The 19208-nt window shown below is 44.7% G+C and overlaps 1 protein-coding gene across 2 annotated transcripts in view; it reads right to left on the bottom strand.

Moving 5' to 3' along the window:
• The window catches only part of LOC147430839 (Phosphatidylinositol 3- and 4-kinase family protein), a 71854-nt gene extending 54315 nt beyond the window's left edge, over window positions 1–17539 (bottom strand). Inside the window, exons 1-8 of one of the 2 annotated variants that reach the window (XM_086493379.1) lie at window positions 16310–17539; window positions 15858–16196; window positions 15626–15772; window positions 15140–15310; window positions 14902–15060; window positions 14693–14820; window positions 14262–14568; window positions 14012–14180 (exon numbers count right to left, since the gene is read on the bottom strand). In XM_086493379.1, coding sequence (XP_086349505.1) covers window positions 14012–14180; window positions 14262–14568; window positions 14693–14820; window positions 14902–15060; window positions 15140–15310; window positions 15626–15772; window positions 15858–16196; window positions 16310–17434 — 2545 coding nt within the window. In that variant the 5' untranslated portion in view covers window positions 17435–17539. The remainder of the gene's footprint in view (window positions 1–14011; window positions 14181–14261; window positions 14569–14692; window positions 14821–14901; window positions 15061–15139; window positions 15311–15625; window positions 15773–15857; window positions 16197–16309) is intronic. The other variant, XM_086493380.1, reaches the window with a different exon arrangement.
• Window positions 17540–19208: the final 1669 nt, after the last annotated feature.

Genomic DNA, 19208 nt, shown 5'->3' with positions numbered 1-19208 from the left:
AAAAAATCTCCTGAGAGCATGATAATGTAACACAAAGGAGAATCAGTTGGCCTAAGACCAATGTCTTGCATGCTTAAGACCAATGTCTTGGATGCCCGGTCTTGTGAGGTTTTTCTCTTGTGGAGTGATCGTGGGAAGTGCCCACTTTGTGTCCATTTTCTAAGGTCGTGGCGTGTGTGGGGAGTTGGTAACTTACGGTGCACTGTCACAAAGTGATGACGTGGCGGACAGCAGAAACCCTAATTTCTGCCAGAAACCCTAAAATTCCTGCAAACCCTAATTTTTGCCAGAAACCCTAATTTCCGGAAATCGCGGAGGCGGATTGTTTTTTTTTAAAAAAAATTTGGAAAATGATGAGCGACGCAAATTTCGCTTTTTCTCTACTTAAATGAGAAAGAGAGAGAGAATGCTTTTGCTTTCATGTTTTGACTCTCTGTGAGAGAGAGAGAGCAATTGCTTTTGATTTGAAGCTTTTGGCGCTCTGCTTTTGGGCATCCCTTGTAACCTTTAAATTAGTGGTGAGGGCCTCACTTCTCAGAGCATCTGGACGCAGAGTCTGAGAGTAAAACCCTATCGCTCTCTTGTACTTTGATGATTGATTAATACAAAAAGAAATACCGAAAGGGGCGCCAGTCTTTGGGGCCAATATCTCTAGGCACGGAACTCCGCCGGGCCAGTGCAAATCTATTGTGATCTGTGAATTGTTTTGAAGTGGTTATTTGGTGTTGTCGCGGTTGATTCTTGACTTGGAGTGTCCAAGTCTGTTACAGTGGTATCAGAGCACGGCCGATTTCTCTTTTACGGGAAATCCGATCCCCGAATTTTTTTTCCGCGGCACCTATGGCTTCAGGCAATGATCAGTCGACTCCTTCTGCATCTGGAGATGCGCGCTGGGATCACAACGAAGATTCAGGCAGAGAGTATGGCCCGCCTTGGCCTACTTAGGCGGAGCGGCGAGAGATAGAGCGTCGCCAGTTGATCAGCGATGCAACAAAGATGATGCTCAATTTTGCCAAGGACCCGAAGATGGCAAAATATATGAACCAGACCTCTTTGGAAGAGGTACAGATGGAGTGGCAGAGAACCACAACACCACTCCCGAAACCCGCTCTCAAGAAACCTTCTGCCTCCAAGAAAATATACGGAGCAGGAACTGGAGAACGTGGTTGATGCACGGATTGCTCAGCTTTTTGACACGCAAAAGAAAGCCAAAAAGCACGGCAAAAAGCAAAAGAAAGGCACTGACTTCCCGGGATATTTGGGTCGTCGGTCGACATTTGACAAGGCAAAGAAATTGAAGAAGCGCGTCAAGTTTGAAGACCTACCGACCACAGATTTATGAGTTTGTTTTAGAAGGCAATTTGGGAGAACATTGGCACGCGGTTGCAATTCTCGTCATCGTTCCACTTGCAGACTGACGGGCAATCTGAGATTGCCAATTCAGTGATTTTAGATTTATTGAAGTCTTGTATCTCGCATCAGAAGACTCAATGGGAAAAGAACTTACCTTTGGTGGAATTTGCCTACAATAACACGATACACTCTTCGACGGGGAAGACGCCATGTGAGATTGTTGAAACTATTGCGAAGGTTCCATCCTTCCTGAGGACGAAAGATTAGAAATTTGAAGCGGATGAATATTCGCGAGACTTGGATACGGCTTTTGCCAAGGTTCGCGAGACTTTGCAGAAGTCTCAAGAACGACAAAAAAAGGCAGCGGATCGCCATCGTCGCGACTGGAAACTGAAGGAGGATGATTGGGTGCTCTTACTTTTGAGAAGGCACGCCTAAGAAAGAAAAAGGGAAAGGAGAGGCTTTTTCCAAAGCTTAGTATGTGATACTACGGACCTTTCCAGATTACTGACAAGATAAATGATGTCTCCTTCCGATTGAAACTGCCAGATACTTGGAGGATTCACAATGCATTGCATGTGAGTCTCTTGAAACCTGTTAAGGGTGATGTGCCTGATGATGGGGAGCCTGATGAGCAACCCAAAGTGGAAGAAAACGAGGAGATCCTTGTTCCTGAACAGATTTTGGCACATAATGATACGAAGAAAGGTAAAGTCCGAAGGCGGTTCTTGATTAAGTTCAAGAACTTTCCTGCATTTGATGCAAAGTGGAGGGAGGAGGAGGACCTAGCAGATACTCCTCGGATTGTGAAACTTTACCTCGATGTTTTGGTTTAGCATAGTCTACTCCAAACGGAACCCAGAATTCAGCTTGGCCGGAGATCTGGTGCAGTGGGATGCACAAGAGAGGAGTCACTCCACTCCTTTGTCAACAGATGCCTCGATTTTGATACTAAAGTCACTGATGTCTCTTTGAGCTTCAGGGATACTGAGAGCTGACAATATTCTGCTGGATGACTTTATGAAATGGAATTCCTGATTATGATACTGATTTGTTCTTGACTTCTTGTGAGTGCAGGAACTGATAGCCGAAATGACTGCAGCATTTTGGTCTGATTGATCTCGAATAGACATGGTTGCAATAGGGGTTAGTCAATCCGACATCGATGAGGTCCCGATTGGACCTAGATGTGATTGCTAGCTACATTGCCGATAAATCATGGTCTAAGATCCGAATGAATGTTGAATGTCATGTGATGTCCTGTGATGTGACTGTCGATTTTGTACATGTGCTAGATGTGTGTTCCTAGTACGTAGGTACTAACAGTCAGTGTTTGCTAAGACGGTTTATGGCTTTTGTCGGTTTTGCAGGCGTAATCGCGGTCGATTACAATGCTTTCAAGAGGGGGGTATGTCACAAAGTGATGACGTAGCGGACAGCAGAAGCCCTAAAATTCCTGCAAACCCTAATTTTTGCCAGAAACCCTAATTTCCGGAAATCGCGGAGGCGGATTTTTTTTTTTATTTTTTTTTTTTTTTTTTGGAAAATGATGAGCGATCGCAAATTTCGCTTTTTCTCTACTTAAATGAGAAAGAGAGAGAATGCTTTTGCTTTCATGTTTTGACTCTCTGTGAGAGAGAGAGAGCAATTGCTTTTGATTTGAAGCTTTTGGGGCTCTGCTTTTGGGCATCCCTTGTAACCTTTAAATTAGTGGTGAGGGCCTCACTTCTCAGAGCATCTAGACGCAGAGTCTGAGAGTGAAACCCTACCGCTCTCTTGTACTTTGATGATTGATTAATACAAAAAGAAATACCGAAAGGGGCGCCAGTCTTTGGGGCCAATATCTCTAGGCACGGAACTCCGCCGGGCCAATGCAAATCTATTGTGATCTGTGAATTGTTTTGAAGTGGTTATTTGGTGTTGTCGCGGTTGATTCTTGACTTGGAGTGTCCAAGTCTGTTACATGCACCCTTGTATACGTCTCAAAACGCTGCTGCAATAGCTGCCAAGGTCGTGTAAAACTGTCCATTGCGTATCAAAAAGCAACGTCAAGGACCTAGTAGCTCTGCCAACAAGAGACTCCGCCTCCTAGCGTTTCAGAACGCTGCCGATGGAGGCTTCCCTATGCATTGCGTTGGAAAACGCTATAACCAAAAAAATTCCGATTTAGCCTGCCTTTTAAAAAGCCTATTTTGGACGCCAAGGTTGTCGATGCTCCACTGCTTCTCGTCTTCAACGGCTCCTTTCCTCTTCTTCCGTGCTCTCCACTCACAATCAGAGATCACGAAGCTCTGATACCATGTCAAAGTTGGCAATGCGGAAGCGTACAATTAGTGGGAGAGAATACACGAGAGAGAGAAAGAGAGAGTGAGACCCGGCCGAACCAACCAACTCAGCAATGAATTATACAATGGGGGCTGGGTGTGCTAATATACTTCCCTCAGAAAATTGCCCTACCCACGACTCTGACAAATAAGTAAAATAAATACCTAAAGCCAAAATAAAATATCGGGATCACATTGGACTATTCACTTGAGATGCTAAAACTTTAACATCTCTCTCTCTGTCTCTCTCTCTCTCAGGTCAGTAGTGGGGCATGTACGCACCCCAGAGGGTCTATCCACACCGGTTTACTCCACTATTGGGGTGAAGCAGGGCTGCCCGCTCTCTCCTACTCTATTTGGTATGTATGTGGATGAGGTTTCTGACTACATTGAGAGAGATGGTGATCGAGGTGCACAGCTGGCAGGGACATGGATTCCACTATTGTTATATGCTGATGATATTGTGTTGATCTCCGACTCTCCGGACGGGATGCAACGTCACTTGGATGCTTTGCATAGATTTGCCCAGGAAAGTGGTTTGTCCGTCAACCTTGGTAAAACCAAGGTCATGGTATTTAATACCACCCCATAGTGGATCAGGAGGTCAGCGCCCGCATTCACATGCAGCCAAGAGAAGGTGGAGTATACAGATGCTTACACTTACCTTGGAGTGGTTTTTAGTGGGCCAGCATTTTCATTGAGGAGGGCAGCAGAGACTAGATTGACCAGAGCCCATGCAGCATTAGGCAGATTGGAAAGGATGTGTTCACAGGTTCAGTTTCAGGAGCCTTGGACAAAGCTCTGGCTCTTTGACACTTTGGTGGCTACTGCATTGCTTTATGGAGCTGAAATTTGGGGACCCTCACTCGATCATCACGGGAGGACAGGCCGCAGTGATGGATGGGGGGACATGGAGAAGCCTCTGGTCTCTATGATCTCGCGGCTCATTAGAGCCAATGCTTCAGTATCACGTGCTATTGTACGAGCAGAGCTGGCTGCCCCCCCACTAGTGGTTGAGGCGCTCACCAGATCTGTCTCCTTCATACACCGCATGTTGGAACTTCCCAGAGATAGATATGCACGCCTTGCACTTGAGTCCTCTCGACAGTTAGCCATGCAGGGAGATACAGCATGTTGGTATGGGGAGATGACATCATGGTTTCAGGCGCATGGGTTCAGCATAGACAGATTGCCTCCCTTCCAATACTCACTGGATGCGCCCTCTCTGACTCTTACAGAGTCCGAGATCACCAGGCTTATTCGCCAGGACTTGACTCAGCTAGACACCAAGAGGACATGGATACAGCCAGTACAGGAGCTGGGCACGAAGATGGCTTTCTACAGAGAGCATCTCCTCCAGCTTACGGAGGATGGTTTTGTGACGAAGCCCAGATACATGAACACCCACTTGTCTCATGGGATACGATGTGCTATTGGCCAGATACGCACATCTTCACACTAGCTGTAGATAAAGACTGGGATAAAGACTGGGAGATACAGCAGAGTACCAGCAGAGGCCAGGACATGCCCACTGTGTGACATCGAGCCTGAGACAGAGTTGCACTACACATGCCACTGCCCCGTCTGCTACGAGATACGAGGCCGCTTCCATTGCTTGTTCAGAGAGGGCTTTGGACCATTCTCTAGAGTCATGCGGTACGAGGATCAAAGATGCCTGGGTTTGTTTTTGCTCGAGCTGCGCAGACACAGAGAGAGCCTGATGAGAGGAGAGACTAGCCAGTCTCTCTCTCTCTCTCTCTACTCTATAATCTCTTGTGTGTGAAATCTATCTCTCTCCATTAAGTAATCTACTCAATTATCTATTTAGCTACGTCTTATTTCCTAACACGCAAGAGAGAGAGTGAGATTTTGTGAGGTGGTGAGGGAGGGAGAGGTTGAGGGTGTGGAGAGCGTCTGCGTGTGTGTGTGTGTCTGGATAAGCGAGAGAGAGAACAACGACGGGGTGTCTACAGACGAGCGCGAGGAGAGAGGGAGAGGGTGATGAGGGAGGGAGAGAATGGTGTGTGTGGTTCCAAGCGCCCGTGACGGCCGGGGTAGGTGTGTGGGCGTGAGAGGGAGAAGGCGGGGCCACCTGATGCCGAAATTCGAGGGGGGGGGGGGGGGGGGGGGGGGGGGGGGAGGGAGAGGAGAGGAGAGGGGGGGGGGGTCCCACCATGGGAGTAAGAGAGAGGGAGAGCACGGGGTGAGGAGGGAGGGAGAGGATAAGGGAGGGAGGAGGGTAGAGAGTAGAGAGAGAGAGAGAGTGAGAGAGATAGAGGGAGGGAGAGAGAGGGCTTGCCCGCAGAGCTCGTCGCCTTACACCAGAGGCACACTGATCAACCGAGCGACTGAGTTGGGGAGATCCAGACGCCCACGACTGCAGAGGACTACACAGCATCAACGGAGGCTGCATCAGAGAATTCGGATCACTTTGGCTCGACATGCACAACGCCAGGTCAGACCACTGACCATGGAGGAGATTGATGAGATCCACCAGCGACCGATGCTGGATCTCCAATATCTAGCTATCCCAACTAGTTGTTTAGATGCTTAGTTCACACCTAGCAGTTTAGGATTCCATAGTATTTTATTTTGTCATTTTGTCATTCTGTCTTGTTACTCTGACTTTGTATCAGATCCACCACATTGTAACTTTCTGGTCTCATAGGTCACTTTGGCCTTTTGAAGACATCAATATAACATTTCATTTCTCTCTCTCTCTCTCTCTCTCTCTCTCTCTCTCTCTCTCTCTCTCTCTCTCTCTCTCTCTCTCTCTCTGTGTGTGTGTGTGTGTGTGTGTGTGCACGCGCGCGCGTGTGTGTAGGCTTATTGAGTTGTAAGCTTCACGCCTCTCTCTTACACACAATCGTAGCGACTTGTAGAAGTAATCACAAACGCGACCTCTCTTCTGGCCTAACAACGTGCGCAGGTAATTCACGAGCGGATTGAAGTAATGTAACGTGGAGACAAGCGTTTGTGTGCGTAGTAGATTGGCACGGGTAAAGCTACACAAAGGTTGCAATTCAACAGGTTCAAAATCGTACACTCTTCACTGATATAATTCTTACGACGATTGCAAGGGTTTATTTAAGCAAGCAAAGGGCCTGCCTGCTTATTCTACAAGGAGGCGGGCTACTTATTGAGGAAGCCAGGGGTGAGCTTCTTCATACAAGCAGGGGTTGAGCTTTTGGAGACATTCACAATGATAGAGTATACTGCAAATGCTTGTGGCCTACACAGGAACCCCTCGTCTTTGTTGAGAGAGAACCTGCAGCGTGTTTACAGATATTGCTTATGTCCAACTAGCATCCGTTCCACCAAGGTCGACCAACCAGACAATATCGGAGATCCAAATGCATATCAAACCCCACCAAAGCAAAGGTTACATTTAGTAGGAAAAGTAGAGACAACACATTGTCGCCTGGTTCTCTCAGAGCAAAGAAACCATACAAGGTAAAGGATGACCTAATATTTGAGAGGGTGCAGGTGATGATTAAGACGGCGTTGAACCTTATGAGGGGAGACATTGAGAAAGAGATATATGCAACTGTGGAAAATTATAGAAATGCAATGTATGCATATATGAGGAAAGAGCTAGACAAAGAGATGCTCGGTAAGCGTGATGAGATGTACATGGCATTGAAAGGGGAGATGCAAGCTATTGTGAGGGTAGAGGTGCAAGGAAGCTATGATGCAAAAAAGGTTAGATGAGGCTTTTGCTGCTAGCGAGTCCTAGAAATCAAATATGGAAAAACGCATAAGTGCAAAAGATACACTGATTGAAGAACTTCAGGGAGAACTGGCAGCTTGTAAGAGTAAAAGTATTCTTGGAAAGGAGGGAGAAATCCAACCCTAAATGATTAAGGAGCTCGAGAAGATCAAAGAACAGATGAAAACTCTCCGGGAAGAGGAAGAGCAGAAGTCAAGAACTGTCATGAGATTGTGACCGAGTTTTACCAAACATCGAGTGACCTTTTCCGAGCAAACAAAATATCGAGCGAGCCATACATCTAATCCAAGGAAAAGATTGACGGAAAAACGTGATTTGTCCACTTGTTTACAAAAGGAAGATGGTGTAAATAACACAATTTTAATTTATGGTCATATTGCCATTGAAGAGATGTTGCAAGACCATGACATGAAATCCAATCATCGAGCTTGCTTTGGGGTGAGTAGAGACTACTCGTAATAACTAATGTGCATGCTGACAGTAAAGAGATTTTCTTGCATAATGACTTATAAGCCATCTCTCTAGAGACAATAAAGAATGCAATATAGAATCCAATTTGCAATAAAGTATATTTTAAAAATATTTCACTTCAATTTATAGTGAAATATAAACTAACAATAGAAAATTACACTTTGATCTCACTTTTATATTCTGTGGATACACTTTGTTCTAACACTTAACAAAAGAAATGAGGACGTGACCTAAAACCTTGCAAGGTATTTTGTGTCAAATCATAGAGACTTTATTATTATAATATTATGTGAGAGATAATTATTGATAATTTTAATCTGTCACAGTGTTTGAAAATGTCCATAATCCTAGAAAAGATCATGGCATTGAGATGTCCTAAAAACCTTGAAAGTAAATATCTGTACATTTTATTATAGAGAAAAAAGATTCAAAAAAGCTTTGGGCTAATCTAGATTCTTGTAGTTGCTAGAATTTGATAATTTTGACCACACCGTTGCGTTCGGAATGTCCCAAAACGCTAGAAACGACTATCCATATGCCTCATTTTTTGGGTAGTTTCCCGATGGAATTTCACAATTTTGGCCACATGGTTGCGTCCAGAATCGTCAAAAACCCTAGAAACGGCTATCCATATGAGGCACATGGATCCTTCATTTTCAATAAAAATTCTTTTGTTTTGAGCTCGGACTTATGTTTTCTATACATGTTCTTTTAATAATTTCATGTAACACTATCAAGACAATGTTGTCTATTGGTGCTTGTAATATCCTATTTTTTGTAGAAATCAAAAATATATAGCTTCTAAAAGTAATTCATCTTTCATCTTTTGTGTGGGCTCATTGTAGGAATCTTGTGGTCACTAGCAATTTTTTGATGAAACTACTTGCTAACATTTTTATAGCAATACATAGTCTCTCATCTCTCCGAATGTTTTAGCCATACTTTGTGTGATTATTTGATTTCTTTTATGACGGTAGAATATTAGAGTTTTGGTCACCTTCGCTCAAAATTCTACTTTGCACGTTTTTTTTTCGCTCGGGCAATGGAAATGCTCGTGACAACTACTATATATATTTATTGGTTTCTTTCCCTTGATTTTTATTTAATTTTTGGGACCCTCTTGTTAAAATCACAAATGCCCTGTCACGTGACACATCCCAACCCTATGTGTCTGTGGACAAGCTACACCACAACAGGGTTCAACTAGTCCAGTCATTTTAGATTAGCAGTGATCTGGCACTTTTGTGAGTCTATTCGTAGACCGTGCATATCCAGTCACTTAGCATAGATGCATATCCTCCGGTTGCACACAGCATGATCATCGGAATTCCCATCAGAATCCATTAGCATCAGTTAGGGGAATTTTCCAGTGCATTTAGCCTATTTTCCTATTTATTGGTATTTTCACTTATTATTTTTAAGTGACTTTCCAACAAAAGTAGGTAGGGCAATATTGCTAAGTTAATATAAGCAAACCAAAGTTCACACTTTCTGGCAGAAGAGGCAGCGGGAGCTTCCCGCTCAACGGGCAACTTCTCAGCAGAACCCCCCTCGCGCAGTAGATCCTCGCCATCTCTATCCCTTGCCTTGGCGATTCCTACCACAGCAGTTTCCCCCACTTCCCTTCCCTTGCATGATTGCCCAAGCAGCCCTCAGTCCAGCGTTTTCAGCCATAAAAACGCCAGCACTTCAGCCAGCGTTTTTCATCCAAAAACGCCAGCAACCTGCAGCAAATCTCAGCGTTTTCAGTTTCAGCAATCAGCGTTTTTTATCATCAGTTTCAGCAGGGATAAAAGCGCAGGTTTTCAGCAGCAGAACATTAGCAGATTCCCCCATTCGGTTGCAGATGATCCCCCAAGATTAGCCTCGAAAAACGCAGCCAAAACAGTCATTTTCAGCCACCGAAACAGTCCCAAAAATTCAGCATCAAGAAGATCCCAGATTTCAGCCATCGTCGTCGTCGTCGTCATCGGCATAGACCAAGTTGCATAGTCCATTGCATACGCATTGTACACCTTTGTGCAATCAAAGAATAGACCACTCTCGCCGACGAGAGTGGGGCCTTCGGAGGAGGGTTTTAAAACCTCTCGGGTGTCGTATCTCTTCTCTCTCCTTCTCTCAGTCTCATTCACTTGCACGCACAATATCCACTCACTTTGTTCGTGATCATAGCACTCTCCATAAGACGGAAAGCTCTCTCTTTCCCTAAGAACTAAAAGGAACCTTGAGCAATAAAGATCACTAATCTTGAGAAAATACAACATTCATTCCGCTGCACCTAACATGCCCGGACATTGCGTTGCCAATGTGAAATGGTCGTTGGCCGAGAGTTTCATCCGCAAGAGTCAAGGCTAGGCAACCACGAGATGGTTGGGCTGATCGGCACTCGAATCCGACTAGTAAAGAAGTAGTTAGACTCAGTTAAAGTCATTTAGGCCCCGCGACAGAACTTTATAAGTCGGTGGGTACTAGGAATTAAACCAAAAGGAGCAAAGTGGACACATGGCAGTAGGAGAGCAACCTGTAGGTCAACACATGGTCCAAAGTATCTCATTCCAAGAGGGGGCGCCCAAAATGGAGGCTGGGGCTGATTTTTGATCATAAGTGACTGCAGTGTGTGTGAGTAGTGGGTGCAGGTGATCACAGCTTTAATGGAAAGCTTGCCTTCTCCCTGGTCTCATGCAACGCAATGATTTTCTCTCATGCATCTCTCTCCCCCCTTTGCACATATGGCAATGCCCCTCTAGTTGGGCTTCTCAGATGACCATGTACAATTCTGGGGGTTTTATGTGCGTTTGCCAAGGCAAGAGCCTTTTATACAAGAACCGGATTAGTTAATTGTTAATCCCCTCCAGGTACGCACAATTCCATCGCGAAGAAATGTGAAATCAGAGAATTTTATCGCATGAAAACTTGTCCAATTTACAGGGGAACTGTCCCATTGCGTGCGGGAGCTTCTAAGACACACGTAGACATGTTTGCTCCGCTCAAAATGATGCGAAACAGGGAGTTACAACCTGCTGTCTTTTTTTGCAAGTTTAGGGTTTTGCACCTAAACTGCAAGGTAATGCCAGGGAAGCCTCTGGAAAGCCTTGGGTGCTTGTACAGGACAAATTTAGAGAGATTTTCCCCCGAGGAATCTCGTCTAATTCAAAGAGCAAATGACCCTACAGCTGCGGGAGCTCGAGGGCTACCCACAAGAGTGACCGGCACGCGAATCGGAGCGCAAAACAGAGAATTACAGCTTGCTGTAATATTTTGCAGGTTTAGGGTTTTAGCCAGTTTTGATGCCTATAGGTCCCAAGAGCGTCGGGGAAGCTAGGGAATCACCGAACAAGTGTTTTGGTGCAAATTGGAGGCCAAAAACAGAGATTTCAGTGTGCTGTAATTTCTCGCAAGGTTTTGTAAAGTGCTCTAAAGTGCGTGGAAAGTCACTGTCTACTTGGATTTTGTCTGTGGAGACTTCTACTGTGGTTATGCTGCCAAAATTGGGTTAGAGTAGGGGAATTTCAGCCCGATAGAAGTGAGACAGCTTGTAGAAGTTTACAAGTTTTTCTCAAGTGTAACAAGAAGGGACCCTAGACGAGGATGCGTTCAAGACATAGTTGGTTGCTGCTGTGAATGTGTTTTCTCGGTTGGTGCAGAATCCTAGGTTTATGGAATTTCTGCAAACAAGCGCCACCAGTGGTCGCGGGCAGGGATCACTAGGAAAACCAAGGTTATGGTGTTCAACACCACATCACAGTGGGTTAGGAGGTCATTGCCCACATTTACGTATCGCTAGGAGACAGTGGAGTATACAAATGCATACACTTATCTTGGGGTAGTCTTCAGTGGATGGGTGTTTTCATTGACGAGAGCAGCAAAGACTAGACTAACAAAAGCTTATTCCGCCTTGGGAGGATTGGAGAGGATGTGTTCGCAGATTCAGTTTCAAGAACCGCAAACAAAGCTTTGGCTTTTTGACACTCTAGTGGCTTCAGCTATGCTTTATGGAGTTCAGATATGGGGCCCCTCAGTAGACCACCATGGCAGATCTGGCAACACGGATGGATGGAGATGTATGGAGAGGCCTTTGGTCTCTTATGATTTCCCGAATGATTCGAGCTAAGGCCTCAATGCCACACAAGATTATCCGAGCCGAGCTAGCCGCCCCACCCCTCGTGGTCGAGGCATTGACTAGATCAGTATCCTTTATACACGGTGTATGGAACCCCATAGACAGATACTCTCGGCTAGCCTTGGACTGCAGGGTGACACAGCATGTTGGTATGGGTAAATGACATCATGGTTTCAATCACATGGTTTCAGCATGGATAGATTGCCTCCGTTCTAGTACTCCTTGGATGCACCCTCCCTATCTCTCACATGAACAGAGATCACCAAACTCATACGTCAGGATTCAACTAGATATCGGGAGCACATGGATGCAGCCGGCGCAGGAGTTGGGCACGAAGATGGCTTTCTAAAGAGAGCATCTTCTCCAACTCACAGAGAACGGTTTTGTGACTAGGCATGCATACATGGATATATGATGTGCTATTGGGCAGATACGCACATCCTCACATCAGCTTCAGAGTGAGACTGGATAGTTTTGAGGGGTACCAGCAAAGGCTAGGATATGTCATTTATGTCGCCTAGAGCCAGAGACAGCTGCACTACACGTCCTTGCCCGGTATACTATGAGATACGAGACCGCTTCCACTATCTGTTCCGAGAGGGTCTTAGACCATTTTCTAGAGTCATGAGATATGAAGATTAGAGATGTCTTGGACTGTTTCTACTAGAGCTGTCACAAACTGCTGACGTGTCAAAGCCTTGAAGAAGTGGAGCCAACTTACAGATGCCGGCCGAGGGGCCTAAACCCTAAGAAGAACAAGTAACATAAGAAGAAGTCCTACCAACAGATGGGGACCCCGTCTGATGGGGCCCCAGTGACATAAAGGAATTAAAAATAAAGCAGGACCAACGCAAAAGCTGATGATGTGGCAGCTGTACGGACTCTCTGGAATTTCTGCTAACACGATGACGTGGGAGTGGCAGTTGTACGGAATTCCGTGATTTACGCTGACAGCTTTTTGGCATTGCTTTTGGACCAGAAGCTTTTGAGTTTGAAGGTTTTCATGTAAAGCTGCTTTTGGGGCCTAGGCCTTTAAATATGAGGCTAGGGCTCATTCTCTGGCATGCTTCCTGGAGAAGGTGCAGAGTCTGGAGTACCGGCTTGTACTGCGTTGATGCAGTATAAAGAAATACCGAAAGGGGCGCCAAGGTTTGGGGCCAATACTCTCTGGGGTGGAATTCCGCCACTCCGTGTTGCGTGTGGTCTCTCTTTCAGTTCAATTGTTATTGAAGTGTTAAAAGTCTGTTCAGTCTCTTCTTTTCTATTGGCACGTGGTACCCGTCTTGTGACAAAAGCTGCACAAACATAGAGAGAGCTTGTTGAGGACATCACGGGAGAGCCAATCTCAGAGACAGATCACAAACTTCTTTACACCAGCCAGGGGACAGCCAGAGGAGCAACCATCACAGCACATCTCAGATCCCACACACACCAAAGGTACGCGGATCGATCAAGCCATTGAGCTAGGCAGATCCAGGCGCCCACGACCACGGGGGGCCTCACATCATCTACGGAGGTGGCAGTAGAGGATCCAGGCCATCCTAGCTATGCGAGACGACCAGTGACCATGGAGGATATTGATGAGATTCGACAGCGACCGATGAGGGATCTCATCTGATGATTTGTATCTCATTTGACCCATCTTCAGCTAACCCATTTAATCAGCCCTCACCCCATCACCCCTCCCCACCTATTTCGTCTCAGTTTCAGTTTTTTAGTTCTTTGTACTTTTTGTACTCAAGACACTGTATCAGATTCACCAATTGTAACTTATGGTCTCATAGGTCATTTTGGCCTCTTGAAGACATTAATATAACATTTCATTTCATTTCATTTTCTCTGTGTGTGTGTGTGTGTGTGAGCGCGTGCGCATGCTGTGCCATCGTTGGCTCGATAGTGATGGCCACTTGTTTTAGAATGCAACATGAGCCTTTCATCTTGTTAAATAAAAAATGAAGAAAAAATGATGTCAATAAATCAAGCTTCCAACTGATGAGAAGGTACACCTTATACCTGAAATTGTGCTCAAAGAACTTGTGTCAACATGATCTTTCAATGCTGCATAGAGAGCAGCTCTCTGCGATGATGCAGCCTTCTCATTACCACTTCCTCTTTTGCTTCCAGGATTGTGAAGCTCATTTAGCTCCAATTCATCTTCAACCCATTTCAATGAGCTTGCAACCTATTAAATGTTTACAAGTTTCAGCACCATGAAAATTATAATGACATAACAGTTTTGAGTCATGCTTGACTTTTGACTCACAAGTGGGGGTGTTCCTTGTGTGATTTGGATCACTGCAGCAGACCACTGGAAATTCCACAAATATGGTCCTGCAACTGCTTGCAAAGCAACAGCACTTGTGCTTCCTATGCTGGGCAATGTGGAAGATGTACCCTTGTGAGCCAAATGTACATCCTGAATTGGAGGCGCCAAACCAAATAAAGCAATGTAAAACCACAAGTTTCTGAAAAGCTTTAGGAGGAAAGGAGAAACATTCTCCGAAAAATCAAAATTTGAGCAGATCTCAGCAACAGCTGGAAGAAGAGGGCCTAATAAATCAGCACCACTCCTGCAGACAGCAGAAACCATGCTTGCACATTGTCACCTGCTCAATCTCTCTCCATCAACTGTTTTGCATAATTTAGACAAACGAACTAGAGTTGTGAAGCCTGCCCAGTTTAAGGACTTCTTACTTGCCACTTTTTGATTCTGCAGCGAGCCCAACATCGGAGCAAAGCTGAAGCAACCGTAAACGATAGTCTGCCCGTAAATTGACTTGAGAAAGATTAGAGGCAATGGTAAGAAATGCACCAGGGAGAGTCTGTAAAGCACCGTAAAATATCACATAGTCTGTAATCACAGTAAACTTCCTCACTTCTAAGCATCCTAACTTGATGTGTACCTCTACTCTTTCAGTTGTTGCCTCCGGTGCTAATGTCCTACTTTGAGTTGATCCCACAGTAGAAAGTTTGTCTAAGTAGCTTCTTGTCAGTAAAATAACTGTCTCTCTGTACGATTTTTCAGATCCTACAGTTGCTATGCATGCAACTGCATCCAGAAGCTGCTTAGACAGAATAACAGAATAAGGTAACTTGTGAAAACTGACATATCAGAAGTGTTGTAAGTAGACTTTTCTGAACCTTTAATCGCAGGCGGCTTGGTGCAGAGGCAACTCCTTCCTCAAGATTCTCAATAAGAAGAGGACTTATCATCTCTGCAACATCCGGTTTGCCGATGAGAACAACCAACTCTGCTAAATACCGAATAACATTGAGCTGCATTGTTGCCACCACTTGCCTCTCTTTCTCTTCCTTCACACAACAAACAGCTATGTACTTATGGCTTTACAAATATCACAACAAAATGTGATCAAAACTTGACTCCAACGAACATTCAGTCCTGCTTCCAGTTTGACATTGCTTAACAAACACTAATGTTGCATCCTATGAGTACTGAACTTTCAATATCTGAAATTATCCCCCTTTGCATGCCCTCTGTCCTACATTGCTACACACAACTCTATCCTTTAGAATGGTCTATACAAAAATTCTCAAAACAATCAAGGGGACTTCACAAATTCAAAGAAAGGCTCATGAACTATGATATGGAAGGCAAGATGTAAATACCAGCTCATTGGATTCGCGAACACTTCCACTCAGAGAAAGAAGAAATGATTCGATTGCTGCACGGTCTGTGGCCCAGCCCGATTCTACTATTCGGCAACTTGCTTCCACAAGTGATTGCAGACATGGACTATTACTCCAAGGATCAACCTGTGAAAGACTAGAATGACCTTTTCCTTACAAACTTCCACCATTTCACTCTATATTCAGCACCAAAGTACTGAAGAAAAATCACCTGCGCACATGTAGCCATCACCAAGTTTTTTAACCACGAAAACAAGGTTGTCCAATCCTGGCCTCGACAGAAGGAAGAAATGCTTGCCACATTCAGAAGCAAGCAACTAAACAAGTCCTCACAAACCCTCAGCCTGCGACATGATGACATCGCACAACCATTTGCTGCATCCATCAGACAACCAAGCGTTTCTCGTAATCTGTTCTTGTGCCCCTTGCTTTCTGGTTTTAGAAGCTGAAAGCACCTTGTGTAGACAGAGGATGCTGCTTGGCAAACTTGGAATTTCATGTTAATCTTCAACATCGCATTCCCATCAGACAGCAGGTCACACTTTTTGTGCTGTGATGGCAAAAACCAAGAGCATAAATTTTCATTTGCAGAAATGCATATCAAAACTAATGGGGAAACATAATACCCTTACTTCACATTGACTTTAGAAAAACAAGGCCTACTTTGAGAATGAGAGGAAGAGTCTTTAGCTGTGTGCTTGCAGCAGTCCTCAATTGCAGCATGACATGCTCTTCGCTTACAATGCCCGACTCTGCCATGTCAAGCACCTTCGCAAAAAGGCGAAATGCTATTCCTTGCTTTTGCAATTCAAAAAAAAATTCTTCATGAAAAGCAGCCGGGCATAAAACTGCTCCCTCATTTGACACATGCGTTTTTCTGGAATTTCCAGCACCATGCCCATCAGCCACACTACCATTGACAGCAACAGACGGCAGCCACACTTGCCCTTCTTCATCAGATTTAGAAGGGGAAGCCATTTTTGCTGTTAAAGGTGCTGAAGATGAAGTTGAACTACGACACTCATCATCTACGGACGAATCTTCTATTTTTTTTGCAAGATCGATCACATTGTCTTCATTAGAAATGTCAGAACTCATCTCGTATGCCGCTTTTTCTCCATATGTAACTGAAAATTTCTTCAATGAACCCTCCTTAGATCCATTGATCAGAACATCTGGCGATTGAGGAGGCGGTTTGGATTTAGTTTCAAATATATAATGTTCAAGCAAGCACCTGCCAACCTGATCAACGTCAGAACCATTTAGTCTCGGACAACCATGTGACAAAGCTGTCAAAAGAGCCCTGCCGGCCTCCGTAATTTGTGCTCTGCTTTCCTGCAAAACTAGAATTTTTATTGCACTGCAAACAGCAGCACTAATGGCAGTGTTATTGGTGAGGCCCAGCTCTACAATTTTCACAAGATAGCTACCCAATTCAGTGAAAAAAACAGTAGCAGCTTCGAAGGTGAACCATTCTGGGAAGGCTGAGAGCCTTGAGAGAGACGGGACGGCGCTGAGGAAGCTAAGAAGCACATCAAGGAGGTCACTGCCACACTGTAAATCTTGGCAACGAGAGAGGAATCGTGCAATGGCCAGCACACCCTGGAGCTGGGAGGTGGTGATGGTGAGATGGTGGTAATCATCGCCATGGAAGGAGACCTGGTCATGTATCCAGCCAAGCCTCTCCTTGGCAAGGTGGGGATTCTCTGCGAGCACGTCTACGAGCTGTGTGAGAGAATCCATGGAGACCTTGGCCTCTTCCCCTTGCGTTGCGCGTAGGAAGCACATTTTACCATTGATCTCTGAGGCTGCAGGATGCGAGGGGACTCGCCTTGGCTGTCATGCTCTTACTTATATAGGAGCACATGAACAACCACAGTGAACACTATATACATCTCAAAAGGACCATTAATTCAACTCGATTCATAAAGCTGTATCTTTGCGTAGCCCCATTGAATGCTTGAAGTTTTGGTCACTTCTAAGGGCGTGGTCACACGCGGCTTAGTTATCTGTAAGCCTGGCGACCTTTTGACAAAAGCTCAGAGCCGAGACCTAGAGCAGCAGGTAGAGAGAGGGAGAGCACGGCGCAAGTAGGAAAGAGAATGACCGAGGCGATCGAGCATAGTTTTGTAACTATGCCTTTTTAGGCATAGTTCCGTTACGAAGCCGGTCAAAAGTTGCAGCGGTGTCAGAGCTAATCAGCGAAACTAAGCCTCGCATGACCATAGCCTAAGTTCTAGTTGCCCTACAACCAAGTGGAGCTTTGGTGAGTGTCCACTGCAAATGAAGGGAAGAGCGTATCGTGATGCATCCCGGCTTGACATTCCCTAAAAGATGGATAGCAAAAACCATCCAAGGTGGTGGCTTTCATGGTGCATCACTTGGTCCTTTGTGTTTTTCGATGGTTTGCTTGGTCTCATTGTCTGCTTTGGTGAGTGATGTATCTCTTTTCTTATTGAGCCCGTCCCCATGGACTGATGATATTGGCGACCTTAGGATTTTTATGTATGGTTGTGGCTCCATGGTTCAATCTAAGCATGGTTATGTGATTCTTTTTGTTATGCTTTAAAATATGGATGGCAAAAAAAAAGTTCTTTTAAAACAACTTAATTAGAAATTAAAATGGCCTCCCATTTACATTACCTAAAAGTGTATCTTTAGAGTTAAAAGACATTAAAAAAATGTACACAAGTGCAAAATTAGTGTGTAAAGCGAATACTCTCTCTCTCTCTCTCTCTCTCTCTCTCTCTCTCTCTCACACACACACACACACACACGCGCACGCGCACGTGCGAGGGGCCTGATGAGAAATTAAAGAGCATAACTGTTAGTGAAAGTTCAAAACAACCTTCCCGAGAGTCCATGTGAAATGAAGTAATAAAACGAATTGTGCAATGAGTGGGTGCACAATATTGAACAAAAGAAAACTCATAAACTTTGCAAATATGACTGATTTTGCAAAGATACAAGCCCAAAACAAACAAAAATCTCAACATAATTTTTTTGATAAAACAAGACAGCATTTAACTCATACAAAACTAATCATGTTTTGAGTAGAGGAAACAACTCACATAAAAAACTCATCATCATTTTAATATTAGCAAAAAAAATTACCATACTCCTTCCTTGGGCAGGCTTCATGCAGCTCTCAACAAGGAGCACACTCAAACCAATGAGAATGAAAAAGATAAGGCAATGGTCACTCAATGCATAGTTATCTGTTACTTTTTGTATAATTGTGCCTTCCTCATGGTCATGCAATTTGCATCCAAGGGTATCATAGAACTATGCATTTCTTGGTGCAACTATGCCAAAATCTATGCCGATTTTGTCATAGTTGCACAAGCAGCGGGTTGTAACTTAGTAAATGCAAGAACAAAAAGTCTTCTCTCTATAGATTTCTCTCTCTCTACCAGCCATGAAAGTAACACTGGCTTCAGAGGCATGTTTGACTGCCACGCACCTATAATCGTGCACAATTGCACGCTCATGTGACCATGGCCTAGGTTCAGCTATCTTCCTTTAATGCATGGGAGGCCTAGTTGCCTCATTTATCTTGACT

This window comes from Adiantum capillus-veneris, chromosome 21 (genome assembly GCF_014529385.1).
Source record: "Adiantum capillus-veneris isolate H3 chromosome 21, ASM1452938v2, whole genome shotgun sequence".
Taxonomy (NCBI): Eukaryota; Viridiplantae; Streptophyta; class Polypodiopsida; order Polypodiales; family Pteridaceae; genus Adiantum; species Adiantum capillus-veneris.
This window is presented reverse-complemented; position numbering and strand designations above follow the sequence as displayed.